This window comes from Balaenoptera ricei, chromosome 16 (assembly GCF_028023285.1).
Source record: "Balaenoptera ricei isolate mBalRic1 chromosome 16, mBalRic1.hap2, whole genome shotgun sequence".
NCBI classification, from domain to species: Eukaryota; Metazoa; Chordata; class Mammalia; order Artiodactyla; family Balaenopteridae; genus Balaenoptera; species Balaenoptera ricei.
The window spans coordinates 117,866,486-117,884,576 of NC_082654.1; the positions used below are offsets into that span (position 1 = coordinate 117,866,486).

The 18,091-nt window shown below is 40.6% G+C and overlaps 1 protein-coding gene across 24 annotated transcripts in view; it reads right to left on the reverse strand.

Annotated features, from left to right (window-relative positions):
• ANK3 (ankyrin 3) overlaps window positions 1-18,091 on the reverse strand; it is a 687,375-nt gene that overhangs the window by 37,210 nt on the left and 632,074 nt on the right. For 21 of the 24 annotated variants that reach the window (XM_059900926.1, XM_059900918.1, XM_059900920.1 and 18 more), the window contains 4 exons: window positions 15,748-15,976; window positions 14,997-15,122; window positions 14,104-14,226; window positions 12,485-12,566 (listed from right to left, as the gene is read on the reverse strand). In XM_059900926.1, coding sequence (XP_059756909.1) covers window positions 12,485-12,566; window positions 14,104-14,226; window positions 14,997-15,122; window positions 15,748-15,976 — 560 coding nt within the window. Of the gene's footprint in view, window positions 1-435; window positions 8,251-12,484; window positions 12,567-14,103; window positions 14,227-14,996; window positions 15,123-15,747; window positions 15,977-18,091 lie in introns of all 24 variants that reach the window. The other 3 variants (XM_059900922.1, XM_059900913.1, XM_059900935.1) reach the window with 2 other exon arrangements.

Sequence of the window (18,091 nt, forward strand, 5' to 3'; positions counted from 1 at the left end):
AGACCACACGGATGCTCAATGTAATGGAATTCAACATGCTGACAAGCTAGCTACTTTACGATAGTTACAGAAGTGTCGTGTTGGTGAAAACACCACGATGGCATTTCAACATCTGTGCTTTTTACTTTGACAGAATCATATCCATTAGCACACTGAAAAAAAAAAAAAGTTGCTCATCTTGAATGACACCGATATCTTCAGCATGCTTCCCTAGCTGTCTACAGTGTCGTTGGGTTAAAAGGAAGAAAGAAGAGTATATAGACAGCACATACAGATGACAATGACAGAATGAGAAACTACGGTTAAGTCACTCCACAGGCAATCACAACAGTTCATGCACTAGGGTCTACGAGTTGGAAAGTGTTTACAAACTATGCTCGTTCTCCAGGATGTGAGCAAAGAGTGCTCGAGAGACCTGACTGCCTTCATTCTCACCAGTCCTCCTACTGCTCCATTTCTCACTGCCGGCCTTTTCACTCTTTGATTTTAAAGGTGCTGCCTCTGTTTTCTTATCTCTAGCAGACTTCGTTGTAACCGAAGGCTGGCCACCCCGGGAAGTCTCGGACAACGACGTGTTTCTTGAGGTACTGTCTTCCTCATCGGACAACTCGGACTGCATCTTTTTGTCTTCTTCAGAGAGGCGGTCCACAAGCTTTAAGGTCTCACCACTAATTCCCTTAAAATATTCAATGGAGTGTTTACATACTTCCTTAAGCTGACTTTTCCTAACTTTAACTGTGGTAGTGGTAGTGGTGGTGGTGGTGGTGGTGGTGGTGGTGGTGACGGTGGTGACACAGGTGGATCTTACCTTTACTGGCAACTTGGATGGAAGCTGCTTGGCCTTGCCTTTCTCTGGCTGCCCCTGCCTTTGTGTAGCACACGGTTTTCTAACTGAACCTGTGTTGTCCCTGTGTGTATTCTTCACTGGAATTCTGGACTTTACATCTACACGCGAAGAAGCAGTAAGGGTTTTGGTTTTCTCAGATTGACTAACCTGCTTCATTTTACTCACATGAATGTTTGGCATATGATCTGGTGGGAAGAGATCTTTTGGTGAAGTGGCCTTTATGGGAAGTTTGGATTTTCGCCTAATCCCTATCGATTCCTTTGTCTTTTGCTGCTCTCCAAGAACTTTCTGTTTATCTCTCACACAATGTCCTTGCAGTACCCCTGTCTTTTTTCCTGATGAGCTTTTCACTGGATTAGCTTTCTCTGTGGTACAAGTGGGTGCAGAATGTTCTGTCAGAACTACATGACTTGTAATGTTATCTGTCTGTATAGTGGGAGAATCCAAATTGTTGTTGTTATTAAAGTTATCTTTTTGAAAATCATGTTTTTCTTGGGGCCTAACGCCCATGTGGCTATCGGCTGTATTTGAAATCACTGTTACAGGTTCATTCTCTAATCCCTGACCACTGGTCATCACAGCTTCTATCTTATCTGTCACTTCTCCAGGGCCTTCTTTCTTCAAGGTCATGGTGGACGCAGAAATTCCCATTTTTATAGGCGTGCGCAGCTTGGGGTCAAGTTTAGAGGTGTTAGTGGCCGCTGCTGCTTTCTCCTGGGAGCCACTACTGGATGTGCTTTCCTGACACTCTCCGCTGGTCGGGATGCTGGGGTTAGGTTCCACTGTAGGTGCCTCTACATTTCCCTCTAGATTGGTTTCTACAGTGGTGTCCCCTGCCTGTGGCTGTGGTATGGCAGTGACTGTACTTTTATCCCCTTCCCCCGGGTCCCCTGACTTCCCTTCAGAAGTATGCTCACCAATCTGGAAAAATTGGAGCCTCTCTTCAACAAAATCCCTCTTGCTCATGTCAATTGCACCACTGCGAGTCATCTCAAACATTTTTCCTTCATGAAATGGGAAGGGGTTAGGCTCACTAGTAGGGGTACTTTCGTCAGTTGGCGTTCGGGCTGGCGTTGTATCAGGGGTGGTTGCTGGAGAGCGGTCTTCCACAGCCAGACCAAATGGCTTAGTTTCATCTTCCCGTGATTTACTGTCATAAACGTCATCGTCCCCTCGGTTATTAGACCAGGGGTCAAAATCTAGACCTTTGGTAGCTACTGTCTTAAAAGGAGTGGCAAATTCTTCATCTACTTTGTAACTGAAATAAGTATCAGGAAACACTGATCTGTCAGGATGTCTGCCTTCTAGTGTGAAAAACTGGGCCCCCGACTTCTGATCAGTCTTAGCGGGAGTCTTTTCAGATGAAGAGCTTTTAGAAGATGGCTTCTCTTCATCTGGCCCCACCCTTCCCTCCTCCTCCTCGATAACTTCCAACTTGCTTTGGCTAAAGGAGCGGTCAGCTGGCTTCAGAATGCCCTCTGTGTTCCAGACATCTTTCTTCAGCTCCAGGGTTTGACTTGGGAATTTAGAATCACTCTCCGTCAAGCCGTCATCTTCGTCTTGCAGGTCGTAGCCGTCCAGAGAGTCGATCTCTGTGGCATCTGTGTCGTGAGAAAACTCTGCCGTGGTGGCAATGGAACACTCTGTGATGGACTGGTCATTGTTCCCATTCTGGGCAGTTTCATTCTGAGGTGAATCAAGGCCAAGGCCAAATTCAGTATCTTTTCCAGATCCATTCATTTCTGATTCTTTCTGGGTGGCAGCCTTTTCAGCGGAGGCTTTGGATTTTGTCACTTCTTTCTGTTCGTCGTCGACCTCCTTTAACTTGAAGGTGTATCTTTTGACCGGGGCTGGTTGATAGAGGGACTCGTCATCGCTGGAGTCACTGACGTCCGCCCCGGGAGGAACTGGGGAAGGTGGCTGCACCCTGATGACCGGCTCCGCCAGCCGGTACTTGTCATGCTCGTCTTGCAGGCTGACTTCAATCATGTCAACCTCTCTTTCAGGGAGATAAGGATGTTTCTTATCGGACTCCATCTGGTCTGCATCCAGCGGTGGAGGAGGGGGAAACTCAATGTAGGCAACCCTGTTAGTTCTGAGTCTTTGGTTAGAGTCTTTGCTCACGTTGTTAGGCGTTTGGTGCTCGACGGCTGCCGTCTCCTCCACCGCAGTCTGCTTGAAGGAGGCTGACCTGGCCTGCTCCTCCTCCTCAGATTCCTCCGAAACCTCGGGAATCGGGCTGGGTTTGCCCGGTATATAAGCTATAAGCGAGTCTGGTGTCTTAGATGTAAACTCATAACTCACTTCCTCTGAACTGGGCGTCTCTGGGGTTAAAGGGCTTTTCCCAGAGCTGTCTAGAAAGGACACTTGCTCTAGAGTATCATCTTCTGGACTAGCCTGGGGAGAAGGGGGTTGCTTTTGCTGTCTAGTTGTATAAAAGGTCCCTCGGGTCTCTTGTACCGTCTTACATTCCTGACTTATGATTTTTTTTACACCTCCTTGTTGTATCTCCTTTTCGTACTGCTTCCCCACCTGTACAAAACTGACATAAACAGGTAAAGTTTTTATCTCTTTCCCTCCCTCCGTCTGGGCCAGTGGTGCAACTTTTTCCAATCCATCAATGGGACTGTGGTCGAATACATCACTAGAGGGCGATTCCTTTCCTGGGCTAATCTCTAGAGAATCAGGAGACTTGGTCGGGGAGAGCTCGGTTTCATCGAGAGGCGGGCATAAGCCTATGTAACTCTGATGTTTGGAAACTTTGCTGATTTCTGAATAGGTAACTTTTTCATCTTCTATAGAATTGAAGTGCTGTGTCTCAACTGTCTCTGTACTCATACTTGATTGGGATAACTTTTGTGATAATTCACGTTTTGGAAATGTCGACTGCTTGCAAACACCATCGGGAATGTCAGAAGATGGCGTCCTCCTTTCCTCTGCGGCCCTGACTGGGGAGTGCGACACTGCCGAGCTCTCACTTCTCCTGGAAGGTTGGTCAAGAGATCCACCTGGATGTTCCCCGTCTTTAACAATGTATTCCCTATATAAGACTTTTTTGGAGGGAGATTTTACAGTCATTTCCTTAAGTTCTGAGAGAGAGCCATTTGTTAACAATTTGTGTTCTCTCTCAGTCACAGACAAAAATTCATCCCTCTGATCAACAGTTTTACTCTCAGGGTGACCAACGTGATTCTCTCTTACATCATGAACAAGTACATGCGAAAGTTTCTCTTTCTGCAACTTATTGTTCGTGGCTCCAGAACTTTCCCACGTTCTAAAGATCTTTTTGTCCCACGGTCCCTTGGTTGCGAATTCTGCGGTTACGTGACATGCCAAGTCTTTAGCCTGTTGGTCAGAAAAATAGTCAGGCGTCGCTTTACTCGACGTTTCAGTTCTCTGTTTTCTCACATCGTCAGAGCCAGAATCACTTACAACCATTTCATTGCTCTGGGCATGATCATCTTTAGCTTTGAATACCGTAAGATCTTTTTGCACAGGGACACTTTCGTCCGAAGGGTCTGTGGCCTTCTGCTGTTTCTCTCTAGCGAACACTTGGTAGACAGGTAGCTTGCTCTCCTGGATTTTTTTAACTGGGATTCTAGATTGGCCCTCTGGCTTTCTGTCTTCTTGAGAAACGTCCTTACTTTTGGCCTGCGCGCCTTGTTCAAATTTTAATCTAATGGAACTGAGTTTAGATTGTTTGAGCTGAAACCCAGACGGGGGCCCTTCAGATTCTTTGCTCTGTGAACGACTTCCTTTGGCTTCCTCCGTGGACTTGCCATCCTCAGTCTGTTGGGAAGGAACCACCTCTGGGCTGCTGGGCAGACTGACTGCGTCCTTCTCGTCGGCTCTGGGGAAGCCTTGTCTGTCACAGCCACGCTGCCTCGCCTTGACCCACTCGTCACTGTTTGCCAGCAGTTCTGTCAGCAGTGCTTTCTCAGGGCTGCTACCGGGAGAGCTTTGAGATGAGTATTCTTTGCCATTCCTAGGGTGTGGCTTTTTCTCTGGGGACTGCAGTTCATCATTGAGCTTTTCGGTTTTGTCACGAAAAAACTGTGACACTTCAGTCAGTTTTTCTTCAGCTTCCTTCACGGTCCTGTCCACCCTATCTTCGTATATCAACTTCTCTCTACCTCTGTCTAATCTGTCCTCAGTAAAGCGCATCCACATGGCATGTTTTGGACTACTAACATCGCCAGAATAGTGCAACACTGTCACTTTATCAAAATGCTCATCCTTAGACACTTTACCTACACCATTTTCAGACACATCTTTATAGATTTTGGAGAGAATTTCTTTTTTGGGGGCAGTGACTACTTTTTCTCTGGCCCGCTTATCAGACCCCTGTAACTCTGAGCTAGGGGGTCCTGCATGGTCTGTAACTGATTCCTCGGTATCAGAATGAGACACATCTAGCTTTTCTGACAGAAGCATTTTCTCAGCAAACCTGTAAGATTCCCCTCTTAGTTCTGACAACTCATCGTCATGGTATTCTATTGAGTGTTGACTCAAAAGCTTCAGTGTTTTATAAGAGTCATCAGATATGAGTTGAGCAGAACTAGGGCGACTATCTTCTTCTTGGGACACGGGAGTGTTTACTCTGGAAGACTCCAGATAAGAAGGCAACGACTCTTCAGCAGTGAGTTCTTCTTCTTCTTGCTGACCCTGTTCCTCTGAACAAGGAAAAGCATCGTGTTTTTCTGGCAGAAAATCTTTTAGGTTAATATCTCCCCGGGATAAGTCTTTCTGATATACATACATTTCCTTTTCTGGATGCTTTTTGGTTTCTCTAATAATGACTTCAGTGGGCTCAGCTTGGTTACCTTTTTCGATGTGGACTTCTATTATACGCTCCAGTTTGGGTTTCATTTGGTTGTCCTTCTCTGCGTGCTGGGCTGAGGTTTCAGCAGCAGACTTGTGAACGTCTGGGGACACTGCCGACTTATGTTCAAACAGACCTGCCAGCTCTTTGGAAGGGTCTCGCCCGGACTGAAAGGCCTTCATGATGTCGTGGACTGACATGGTTTCTTCAATTCTCTCAGAGGTGCCTTCACTGCCTGGTGGAGAATGATAAACCATTCTGGTGGTTGTGGTTATGTGAGTCTCTTCTTTAACACGCATGCCTTTGCCCAGAACGTGACCGTGGTCGTCTTCTTCGCTACTGGTTTTCATTTGAAACGCTTTGACTTTTTCTTTAATACTAGAAGTGGTGGGCTTTGGTTCCAGTTCCATGAAAGTAGGTGATGGTTTGGGCGACGTGGGCTCCTCTGGTTGGGACGGGGGCGCTTCTCCAGCTGAGGGCTCATAGCTCCTGATAACATGAACCACTTCAGTTCTCGTTTCTGTAATGACCGGAGGGATGGGGGCTTCATGAAAAAGTGGTTTGGGACCAGTGCTTTCAGCGCTTTGTGGGGCTGAAGGTGTTTTCTCACTTCTTGTTTCAAAGCCACTGTCAGACAAGGGACTTTTATCTTGGTCATGTTGAGAAAAGTCATCTGGAGACTCTAAAATAGTATCTGTTCCAAAAAAGGAATCGGCCATCTTACATAACTCTTTCTCGGAGGTGGAAGACCTCATGGAGGCTGGAGGCATTTTGAGTTTGTGTTCCTGCAGGGCAATTGCTGGTTTTAAAATTCGTTTCTGTCTCTCTTCACCATCCTTCTTGGCATCCTCAAACTTGTACTTTAAGTTTGTCAGTGAACTACTCCCGATATCATTTGTTAGGTAATCAATAACTTGGGTCAAGTTATAATCCTTTTCGGAGGCAGCCTTTGCCTTGACTTGAACTCTCTCTGGCGGAGATGGAGAATGGCTCGCAGTAGCCTGTTGTCTTGCCTCTCTGATCTCTTCTGAACTGAATTCTATCCAGTCGTCTTCGGGAGAATGTCCTTTGTCACTCTTTGGTGATTTGGGTGGTCCCTTATTATCCACACAGACATCCTTTTTAAGGATTTCACTAACTTTCACTAAGTCTTCCTTCACTTTCTCGACAATTTTGAAAGGTTCTTCATCGTCGATTCTCCCTTCTTTGGGGAGTTCAGGTTGGAATGGCTTCTCCTCAGGCACATCTGTTTGGAGTATTGCAGTCATCCGCATTAGGTCCTCCTTCATTTCAGCCACGTCTTTTAGTATCTCCTGACTGGAAGATAGAGAAGATGGCGTAGACAGCTTAAGGGCAGATGGTGCAAGGAACAAAGATGACTTAACTGGAGATGAAGTTCGATTGAAATGGGGCTGAGGACGTGTCTCCGTAGTCAGTGTTTTAATGGGCGACAGCAAGGCTGCTGCTGATTTTGTAAGTGAATTAGAGTCTGGAAGTTTCTTTAATGCTGGTTCTGGCAAAACATTGACTACAGAGTATACTGGCACTGTTATTATTGATGAAGTTACAGATGAGGTAGTTGCAGATATTGACGACCCGAGGGATGTATAGAGTGCACTTGCAGAAGGAGTTCTTAGAGACTGAAAAGCTGATGGTGCTGGAGAAACATATGACCTGAGTGGGGAAAACGGCATTGCTGCGGTGGTAGGGAACACTTTCTCAACTGCGTCAGTGGCTCCATTAACCACAGAGCTCACAGAGTTTGTAGCTGTAGCAATTTTTTCCTGTAATGTGGCAGTGGCTTTGCATCCGTTAATTAAAGTTGAAGATGATGGGTATTTCAGAGGGGAAATAGATCCGTTGACTAATGCTACCTCTGCATGTCCAGGCATCTGTTTCACGGGTGATGAGAGAGAAGAGGCCATCGTAACTTTAGCTGATGAAATGACATCAGCTGTTGATTTAGCTGGAGACGCCACTGACATTAAAGGTGAAGATATTAGCGGTGCTGTGGATGTGATAATTGACTTAAATGGCAGACTCGAGGAATACATATTAATGTTTGATTTGGGGGAAGCAGGGGGTGTCATGGTAATGGACGACCTCTCCAAAAGAGATCCTGCTGTAGTCACCGGGGAGGTTCGAGAGGAAAACGTAGAATTGGATGCCAGCCCCTTTAAAGGCGAGGCCTCCGTGACTGTGGGAGCTCTAACCAGGGTACCAGAGGAAACCTGGATACTGTATGGAGACTGTGACGACACCACTGTTTTTATTGGCGAAGAAATTGTCCGAAAGGATCTAATTGGAGATGCCACGTCACTAATGGATTTAACCGAAGATGTAGTTGATGCGCCTAACGTGGATTTGATTGGAGAAGGAGTCGAAACAGACCATATTGATTTTAATGGAGAAGCTGATGGCGTATTAGAGGAGGAACTTGATAAGGAAGTGAAGCCTGACGTGGCCGGCCCGGGCACTGTCATCGGAGCTGCTGTGCAGGACTGGTATGCTCTTGCAGAAAAGAATGGCTTGTATGAGTAAGTGGTGGGGAGAGATCTCGTTGGTCCTGCACTCCGTTCAACTGTTTCTTAAATTTTAAAATGAAATCAAACACAAAAATCAACAAAAATGGTTGAGAAACAGAGAGACCAGAGAAAAAAATTGGTCAGTAAACTTTGAAATATTACAAAAGCAAGTACAATTGTTTGCATGATTTAGAATGGAAGAGGCAAAAGGAACAATTAAGAGGAAAAAAAAATTGCTACAGACATAAGTAATCCAAAGTTAAAAATAAAACTAAGTAAAACACAGAGCAGTGTGAAATGAAAAGACAGAAAAAGCACGTTGCAACCAAATAGGCCAACAATGAAAAAAAAAAAAAAAAACACAAGGAAACAATGATTAGAAAAATAACCACAATGGAGAAACTATTCCCTTACTTCGTATTGACTTTCTTATGTGCTGGTTTTGAAATATCAGTAGCCGTTCTGTTTTGCCCGTATAGGTAGGTACATGTTTGTTTCGTGCAACCATATAACTCTCATTTTAGTAATTTCTAATGTTCCATCTCCTTGGACCTCTTGGTGATACACATTGCACCTACTTAGAACCATATCAATGTGCGTAGCTATACATTAAATGTCTAAAACTCTTATTTTAGAAAACCACTCAAGCCTATTTCATGCAGAATCCAAAATAACTTTTAAGTGACAGGCAACTGATGTGCAAACTGTGAAGCCACTGGATTTTAAATTTGTATCTTCCATGCACAATTCGGTTATGCTTCACACCCATAAAAAGCCAATAAGAGCAAGAAATTTTCTGAGTCAGAATTTTAAAAGAAAAGGAATGTTTGCATTTATCTTTTCCATGCAGTATATTCCTTTTGGTGAGGAAAAAAGAAATGTAATATGAAATGATTTTAGAATGCATGTGTACGCACACACAAAGGGGGAAAAAAACCAGAAATATGGTTCATGGTTACCATAAGCAAGCAAAGCAACTGAAAACATTTTCTCATGCACGATATATCATGGCAAACGAGCCAAAGAAGTAATACAATTTTTATGCCATATTACGCACAATGTGTAAACTTTAAAAATACTTTCACAAGAGTATTTAGAAAGAAGAGTACACTTTTTCCATGAGATGTGAAGTCTTGGTACCTTTTGAGATTTTTTTTGGCCGCCTCTCGCAACTTGTGGGATCTTAGTTCCCTGACCAGGGATCAAACTCGTGCCCCCTGAAGTGGAAGTGTGGAGTCTTTTAACCACAGGACCGCCAGGGAAGTCCCCTTCTGAGATTTTTTAGGAAAATATTTAATACTGCATATGAAAAATCCACCTGCAACTGAATATATCCATGTCTGGTGTTGTCTTCATTACGGATAAAAGCACATAGTTTATCTCAGATATTTTTCATAATCCATTTACTTCTAATTCTCAAAAGGTATCATGGGGGAAATCTTAAAAGCAGTCATATTTTTAACACCCCGTATTTAACTCTCTACAGTAGGATACAGTATATATCTGTGTATATATTTTATCAATAGCAAAGGGACCAATTCTGGTGCCTTCCCAGAATATTCATGGGACTCATGGATACCCCGAACACTGGCGCAACCATGAGGCAGACCTACCACCAGGAAGGATGGATTTAGTACCAGCATTCTTCTGGCAACGGGATAAGAAACATACGAATGAGGTAAGCACCCTCGCTGGGGGAGAGCAAGCACACCCTGAGTCCTCTCTACTTCTACAGTTCTAGGAAACAAACTGAGTTGGTCACAGAGGTTCGGAATGCCTGCCAAGGGCTAACGTTCTATGTCAAAGTTGAGTACAGTTTTGCTTCCTGAAAGCACTGGTGTTCAGAATAAAAGAGTGAAACTCGAAGAGGAAATGAGAATCTGCTTCATCTTTACGCTCTTCATGCTGTGCTCGTGCCACTGCTACAATCCAGTCCTTGGATTAACAGCGACTCCCACAAGGGTGAAGATTTTCATTCCTGGTGTACATTTAAATTCAAACATTCAGAACATATCCTTTTCTAGGCTTACATATTATTCTAAAGAAAAGTGGAAGAACTAAGGAAAAAACTCACCCATTCATTACGCCTCCTAGTCACAATTCTCAATACTGGCTTAATTTTGGAAACACCACACTGCAAATGGAAGGTTTGGGGATTCCTTCAGTTCAGTGATTTGGGCTCAGTTTAATGGCTCAAGAGAACTTATTTTTATAACTACCAGAAACTGGCAAAGCATCTCTCCTTTACCACTGAAGTCTGGCTTCACCAAGCAGAGCAGTCTTCTGAACCACATCTAGGGTTTTATACTTTGCACGAAGCAACCAATTTACTGATTAGTTACATATGTTATGCTTTAATGATACATATTGTGTGATACCCTTTATAACAAAGTGAATTCTGGGTGTCAGGCACTGAATTACAGCAGAATCTTTTTTCTGGAGGGGGGCGTTGGAAAGGACAGGGTAGTGCAGGAAAAGCTGCCTTCACTTGGAGTTCTAACACCAATTCAGGGGCCATAACATTTCCTTAGTTTTTCTTTTAGTCCTTTCTTAGTTCTTCCCATTCTTCTGTCCACCATTATGCTCCCTCTCGTAAAACAGAGAGAAAAGTACCCTCTTCCTTCTATCAAAAGTCAAGGAAGACAAACTACATCTACCTTAACTGAAGCTAACCAAGAAGTAGCAACCCTTTCAGAGGTGGGAAAAATTTAATTGACTCAGCAGACACACCTGACCTTACAACTCATATATTCCCCAAACAAATACCTTAGGGGCCAAAATCGGATAGGAGCTTGCCTGCCCAGAGGTACCCCAACCTCAAGTAGCTGGTCCATGGAGACTGTCCAAAGCTTAAGGCTATTGCCTGGGAGTCCCAAGCATCTACACCATGAGAGCCTTAGCTGTGGGGCAAAAGAGTATCCCAAGGAGAACTTCCACCCAGGAGATTCAGTTGTACTGAAAAACCATCTAGGTACATACACACATACCTTCCCTGCTTTGTAGCATAATGGGAGTTAATTTCAGCTCTTATGGTTTTGGAAAGATTTAGACATTTATGCTAGAGGAAAAAAAGAGATCTGGAAGAACATTCATGAGAGTGGTTGGGTTTCCTTTCTCTTACGCTCCTCATTTTGTGTCTGAATATAAAAGGCTTCCCTAGTATGTACTCCAGGAGCTAGACTGCAGAAGATTACGCTAAGACCACCGGAGCGAAGTAGTAGAGTAGTTTCCTGCTGCACGTTTAATATGCTATGTTGGCCCACAGAAACAAGAATTCAGGAAAGATGGGAAAAACCAGAGCTGTGGTTCTTACTGGTAAATTTCCAGTCCTCCCTGAACTCAAGTAACTGTGAGTAATGGGAAGCAGCTAGAAATGATTCACTAATTTAAAAATAATTTTTGTATAAATCCTCCTCTGACGGTTCAAGTGGCACCATGCTACATCAGTCAAACACAGTGCTGCTCTCAGCGCTTTTAGTTCCTGTTGGTGGAGAGGGTTATCGTGAAGGCAGTGATCACCAGAGGTGACAACCATAAGGATGAGGGAAACACAGGGAGGGGGGAGGGGAGACAGAGAGAATGAACGAATATGACTGAACGAATCTGTGCCTTGATACTTGCAAGCCAGTTAACAATGAACCAAAACAATCATTGAGAGAAGAAAAGGGTTTAACCCGTCTAGGGAAGGCCAGCCTTAGAGTTGATATTTAATAAAGAGCAGAGGGAAGGGGAGAGAGAGAGGGAGGGAGGGAGGGAGGAAATAAATAGAAATCAGTAAACAAGTGCTACCTCAAGAAGGTAGGAAAATATAATTCTTGCCAACTGGGACAAAAAGGAATCAGGACTAAGATATAATGACCTACCTATATTAAGAAAAATGAGATGCCCAGAGTTACTTTATCATCCTTTATACCGTCCCACGTGTATGAAAGTAAATATTTTCTCTTTTGAGCACGGATTTAAAGCAACCTTGGTACAACATTATCTCCTAACACAGTTAACTACCAAAGTGAAATCAAGGTTTTCAAATTCAAGTGATAGATGTTTCTGATTTAAAAAAAAAATAGCTACTGGCTTAAAAAAACTTTTAAAGCCACGATCTGGGGGTGTTTGTACCTCACATCTCCAACTGTATACAATATATTACTTAGATCTCATGATAAAGTTTTCCCGCAGGCGATTTTCTTCTGCCGTTGGGTTTTCACATGACCCCAAAATTCAGTTAGTATAGAAAAAATGTCTCTTCTTATAAAAATCCACATAGATTAGTAAGTGTGTTAGGAAACTCACTCATTCCAGGCTCAGTCAAGTAGCTGTAGCGCTTACGTAAAGCCAACGATGCAAAGCTCTGTCGTCTATCCGTTTTCTCGGTCTGTTAAAGAAAAAGAAGAGGAAGATTATGTTCCACTTCCTTGTGACATTTTCATCATTTTGAAACATTCTGTAGAATGGCATGTTGATATCTTGTTTATCCTTATTTCTCTTCTTACGGATTTTCCTCAGGGAGATGCTAATTTCCTACTGTGATTCTACAACCCCACCCCAATTCTTAGCCAAATAACCATCCTTTAGCAAAATATAAGAGCACCAACACAGCAGACTACAGGGAACTACAAATAAAAGACAAGCATTACAGAGACTTCTGATGCTGAGCAGTAAATTTTCCCAAATTTGTTCGTATTGAAAGCACATATATCATGATGTACACTCACTCGTGTGAGTACATTCAAGGAAAAAAGGCACACAAAGTTTATTATTACGATTACTGCTGTTGTTTCTATATGTTAATAGGCATAAAATGTAGACGAGGAGATTAAAAAGAGGTTAATGGTTTTACTGAAGTAATGTTACTGAGTCTTAAGGCTACTGTTTCTATTTATCATTACTGAGGTGTGAGTTTTAAAATCCAGTGATCTGATAACTTGGAGAAATACTAGGAGATAACTTATAAGAAAAAATTTATTTAAAACTTAGTTGAACAATTATACTCTTAAAAAATGGCCAAGATAAAATTCTTTAAATAGAATACCAAATATCTGTCAGTAGCCACTGAGCGCATATTTTATAGTGCATAAAACATGTAAAATGTCATATATTATCATCTTTGATTTAAAAGTTATAACAGTGGATACTAGGTGAAAATATGCACAAATGTATATTTATCCATGCCAATCTATCACATTTAAAAAATCCTTAAAGAACTTTAGTTTCTTTTTAAGTCATTAGCTGGATTTTAATTCTACTGATTGTACTAAAGTACTCTTCTGTACATGTGGAAGAGTAAATTATTCTTTAAGAAAAAGTATGTATCCTTTACCTCATTTAAGCTAAGATCTGCAAAAATACAATACATTTCCCACACTTCAGCCCTCTGCAACTTCTTTTATACAGATTCCATTTCTATTCTATCTCTGATAGAGTAAAAGCAGAAGTGTTCATATTACCTCATCATCTTGATCTGACTCTGTCTCCTTTTGGTTCCAAGATGCATTGCAGAGACAAGGAATATTATAATGGACAGCAGGGAAAAGAATATCAGGATATGAAAAGGACTGAGTAGGGAGCACAAAATGCAAGCTGCTTTAGAAAGCAAAGCAAAACAAAAGAAGCCAACAAAAAATATCAAAGCTATACATCCACGGCAAATTAACGTGTGACATTATTGGAAAACAGACAAAATCTATAACTACCAGTAGAAGCAGAAGCAATAAACAGAGGACTCCATCGTACAAACTGTAAGAATCTGACACCACAGTCACGAGACTTGGTCAGTCTACACAAAGAGACTAAGAAAACTGGAGTTTCAAGAGCTTTAATCATGTTACAAAGCATTCCTTAATTGCATACCAAGGGCCCACTTCTTCAAGACCAGGGAAAGAAAGTTAAAATAAACCAGTATCAAAAGATACCTTTTTATGTGCGGGCAGAGTGATGTTTAAGTTGCAAACAGCTGTTTGAGGCAGTCCTTTTGTTGTCTTTGGTTCTTTCAGAAAAGACAGACGACCACAGGGCTCTTGGCTGGTGTCTCTAACCTAGAAGAATTTAGGAAGTTGACAGTTATAGAAAGAGACTTTTCTGAGGATTCCCATCTGCACAAGAGTTAAGCGTGTTTGTTTTATGGAGCCCTTCGAGAACCAGGAAAAGTAAAGGGAAGAGGTGACAGCGATTACATGTCAGCCGACATAGTCACATTTAAACCTGGCAAGATTTAGAATGCCCAATTCCTAGTCTAAACACAGGAATGTTATGTCTGCTAGTCTCATCCTGGCAATCCAGTGTATAGTCTGAGTTATATGTATTTTCTTCCTGTCTAATAATTTCTTTTTTTCAAAGCCTCAGTTTTAGCAACCATAACAGCAGCAAACAGTAATAACAATAAAACAATTCTCCTGTGTCCTTTGGTTCTCTGAGGAGGGAGATGGTCTCTCCAGAATGTCCCTGGGTTCCCCCAGAAATAGAGATGAAACTTTGAACATTCAATTTGGATTTCATCCATTATTTGATTACTGAGCGTTCCAGATATGATGCATTTTGTTATTCTAGATTGCTTGGTCTTACAAACATTTGCCTAAATATAAATGATCATTTAGCTGTTTAAAAGGTAGAGACTCTTTTTACTAATTATAAAGCTTTCCTGGCTCAAAAGTACACTCAGGTAGAACTAGGACAAAAATCTGACTTTGTTCCTATGAATTTAAGTTTGGTGGGATATTTCCAACTGAATAAATCATTAGAATCTTTTTTATTCTTTAAGAGCATGTAAAAAAAAAAATCCACAGAGTCTCTCTTGAAGGTGATTTACCTTGATGGAAAATGGCAGTCTATTTTCTTTGAAAGCATAAAAGTTAAAAACAAGTTGCTGTCCTCCTTTGGTAAGTGCGGCCAGGTTTCCATAACAATCAACATAAATAGGTTTTCCTTCCAGCACCTTTCGGAGTAAAAGAAATACATAATTTAATGTTAAATGGAAAGAATTCTGAGATTTTAAGTCATATAACTTTAAAAGACCGACACGTTTCTATGTCACATTTGTCTTCTAATTGGGAAATTACTTCTATGGTGCTATTTGCCACAAAGATAACTCTATTGGTTCACAGTTAGTAATTGCGATTGGAAACTGTAACATGGACATGTACAAGACAGAATTATAGGTTTGTTTCTAGTCTACCAACTTTAAACATATTTGAGAAAGTGCCTGATATCAACCACTTATCCATAGAGTTTGAAAGTTTTTTTGGACTCTTAGATACTTATCCAGTGATTGAAAAAGGAAAATCATGGTGATGTGTCTAGACAGTGAACATGAAAATAACTCAAGTAGCCACAGGAAAATCGCGACCACGACCTAGATTCATTGGTACTACATTTTAACCAACTAAGATAACCTCGAGGACATTTAAAATAATTAGAGAGTGAATCTGTATCACATTTTAAGACAAAGACTAAAATCAATAATGTATTTGGTATTTATAGTACATGCTGTATTAATGACCTCAAAATAAAACTCGATGTCTGGAGAATGGAAGTGAATGAACTTGCTGAAAACAAGGTACCTCAATATCTTTGCTTCTTGCAACTTCCTCAAAATTCTCTTGCTGCTCTAAAGTTTTGTCCACCTTATCATCTGTCATGCAGAAGCATCGCAGAGAGGATTCTACAGGATCATTCATTTTGGCAAAAATGACAAACTTGGCCATATATGGAACACATATTAATTCTCTGTACAGTTGTGTGGCTAACCCCACAGTTTCTAAAACTTGATGGCAGTCTGCAAGCCAAAATCTGAGGGAGACACGAACAAAACAATATCAGAAGTAAAAAAACGAGGAGATTTCAAAGCCAAATCTTAAAAAAATTCACCATTAAAACAATTAAGAGTATACAAAGGAACTAAACCAAAACATTAGCAAGCCAAAATCTGAGGGAGACACAAACAAAACAATATCAGAAGTAAAAAAACGAGGAGATTTCAAAGCCAAATCTTAAAAAAATTCACCATTAAAACAATTAAGAGTATACAAAGGAACTAAACCAAAACATTAGCAAGCCAAAATCTGAGGGAGACACAAACAAAACAATATCAGAAGTAAAAAAACGAGGAGATTTCAAAGCCAAATCTTAAAAAAATTCACCATTAAAACAATTAAGAGTATACAAAGGAACTAAACCAAAACATTAGCAAGCCAAAATCTGAGGGAGACACAAACAAAACAATATCAGAAGTAAAAAAACGAGGAGATTTCAAAGCCAAATCTTAAAAAAATTCACCATTAAAACAATTAAGAGTATACAAAGGAACTAAACCAAAACATTAGCAAGCCAAAATCTGAGGGAGACACAAACAAAACAATATCAGAAGTAAAAAAACGAGGAGATTTCAAAGCCAAATCTTAAAAAAATTCACCATTAAAACAATTAAGAGTATACAAAGGAACTAAACCAAAACATTAGCAAGCCAAAATCTGAGGGAGACACAAACAAAACAATATCAGAAGTAAAAAAACGAGGAGATTTCAAAGCCAAATCTTAAAAAAATTCACCATTAAAACAATTAAGAGTATACAAAGGAACTAAACCAAAACATTAGCAAGCCAAAATCTGAGGGAGACACAAACAAAACAATATCAGAAGTAAAAAAACGAGGAGATTTCAAAGCCAAATCTTAAAAAAATTCACCATTAAAACAATTAAGAGTATACAAAGGAACTAAACCAAAACATTAGCAAGCCAAAATCTGAGGGAGACACAAACAAAACAATATCAGAAGTAAAAAAACGAGGAGATTTCAAAGCCAAATCTTAAAAAAATTCACCATTAAAACAATTAAGAGTATACAAAGGAACTAAACCAAAACATTAGCAAGCCAAAATCTGAGGGAGACACAAACAAAACAATATCAGAAGTAAAAAAACGAGGAGATTTCAAAGCCAAATCTTAAAAAAATTCACCATTAAAACAATTAAGAGTATACAAAGGAACTAAACCAAAACATTAGCAAGCCAAAATCTGAGGGAGACACAAACAAAACAATATCAGAAGTAAAAAAACGAGGAGATTTCAAAGCCAAATCTTAAAAAAATTCACCATTAAAACAATTAAGAGTATACAAAGGAACTAAACCAAAACATTAGCAAGCCAAAATCTGAGGGAGACACAAACAAAACAATATCAGAAGTAAAAAAACGAGGAGATTTCAAAGCCAAATCTTAAAAAAATTCACCATTAAAACAATTAAGAGTATACAAAGGAACTAAACCAAAACATTAGCAAGCCAAAATCTGAGGGAGACACAAACAAAACAATATCAGAAGTAAAAAAACGAGGAGATTTCAAAGCCAAATCTTAAAAAAATTCACCATTAAAACAATTAAGAGTATACAAAGGAACTAAACCAAAACATTAGCAAGCCAAAATCTGAGGGAGACACAAACAAAACAATATCAGAAGTAAAAAAACGAGGAGATTTCAAAGCCAAATCTTAAAAAAATTCACCATTAAAACAATTAAGAGTATACAAAGGAACTAAACCAAAACATTAGCAAGCCAAAATCTGAGGGAGACACAAACAAAACAATATCAGAAGTAAAAAAACGAGGAGATTTCAAAGCCAAATCTTAAAAAAATTCACCATTAAAACAATTAAGAGTATACAAAGGAACTAAACCAAAACATTAGCAAGCCAAAATCTGAGGGAGACACAAACAAAACAATATCAGAAGTAAAAAAACGAGGAGATTTCAAAGCCAAATCTTAAAAAAATTCACCATTAAAACAATTAAGAGTATACAAAGGAACTAAACCAAAACATTAGCAAGCCAAAATCTGAGGGAGACACAAACAAAACAATATCAGAAGTAAAAAAACGAGGAGATTTCAAAGCCAAATCTTAAAAAAATT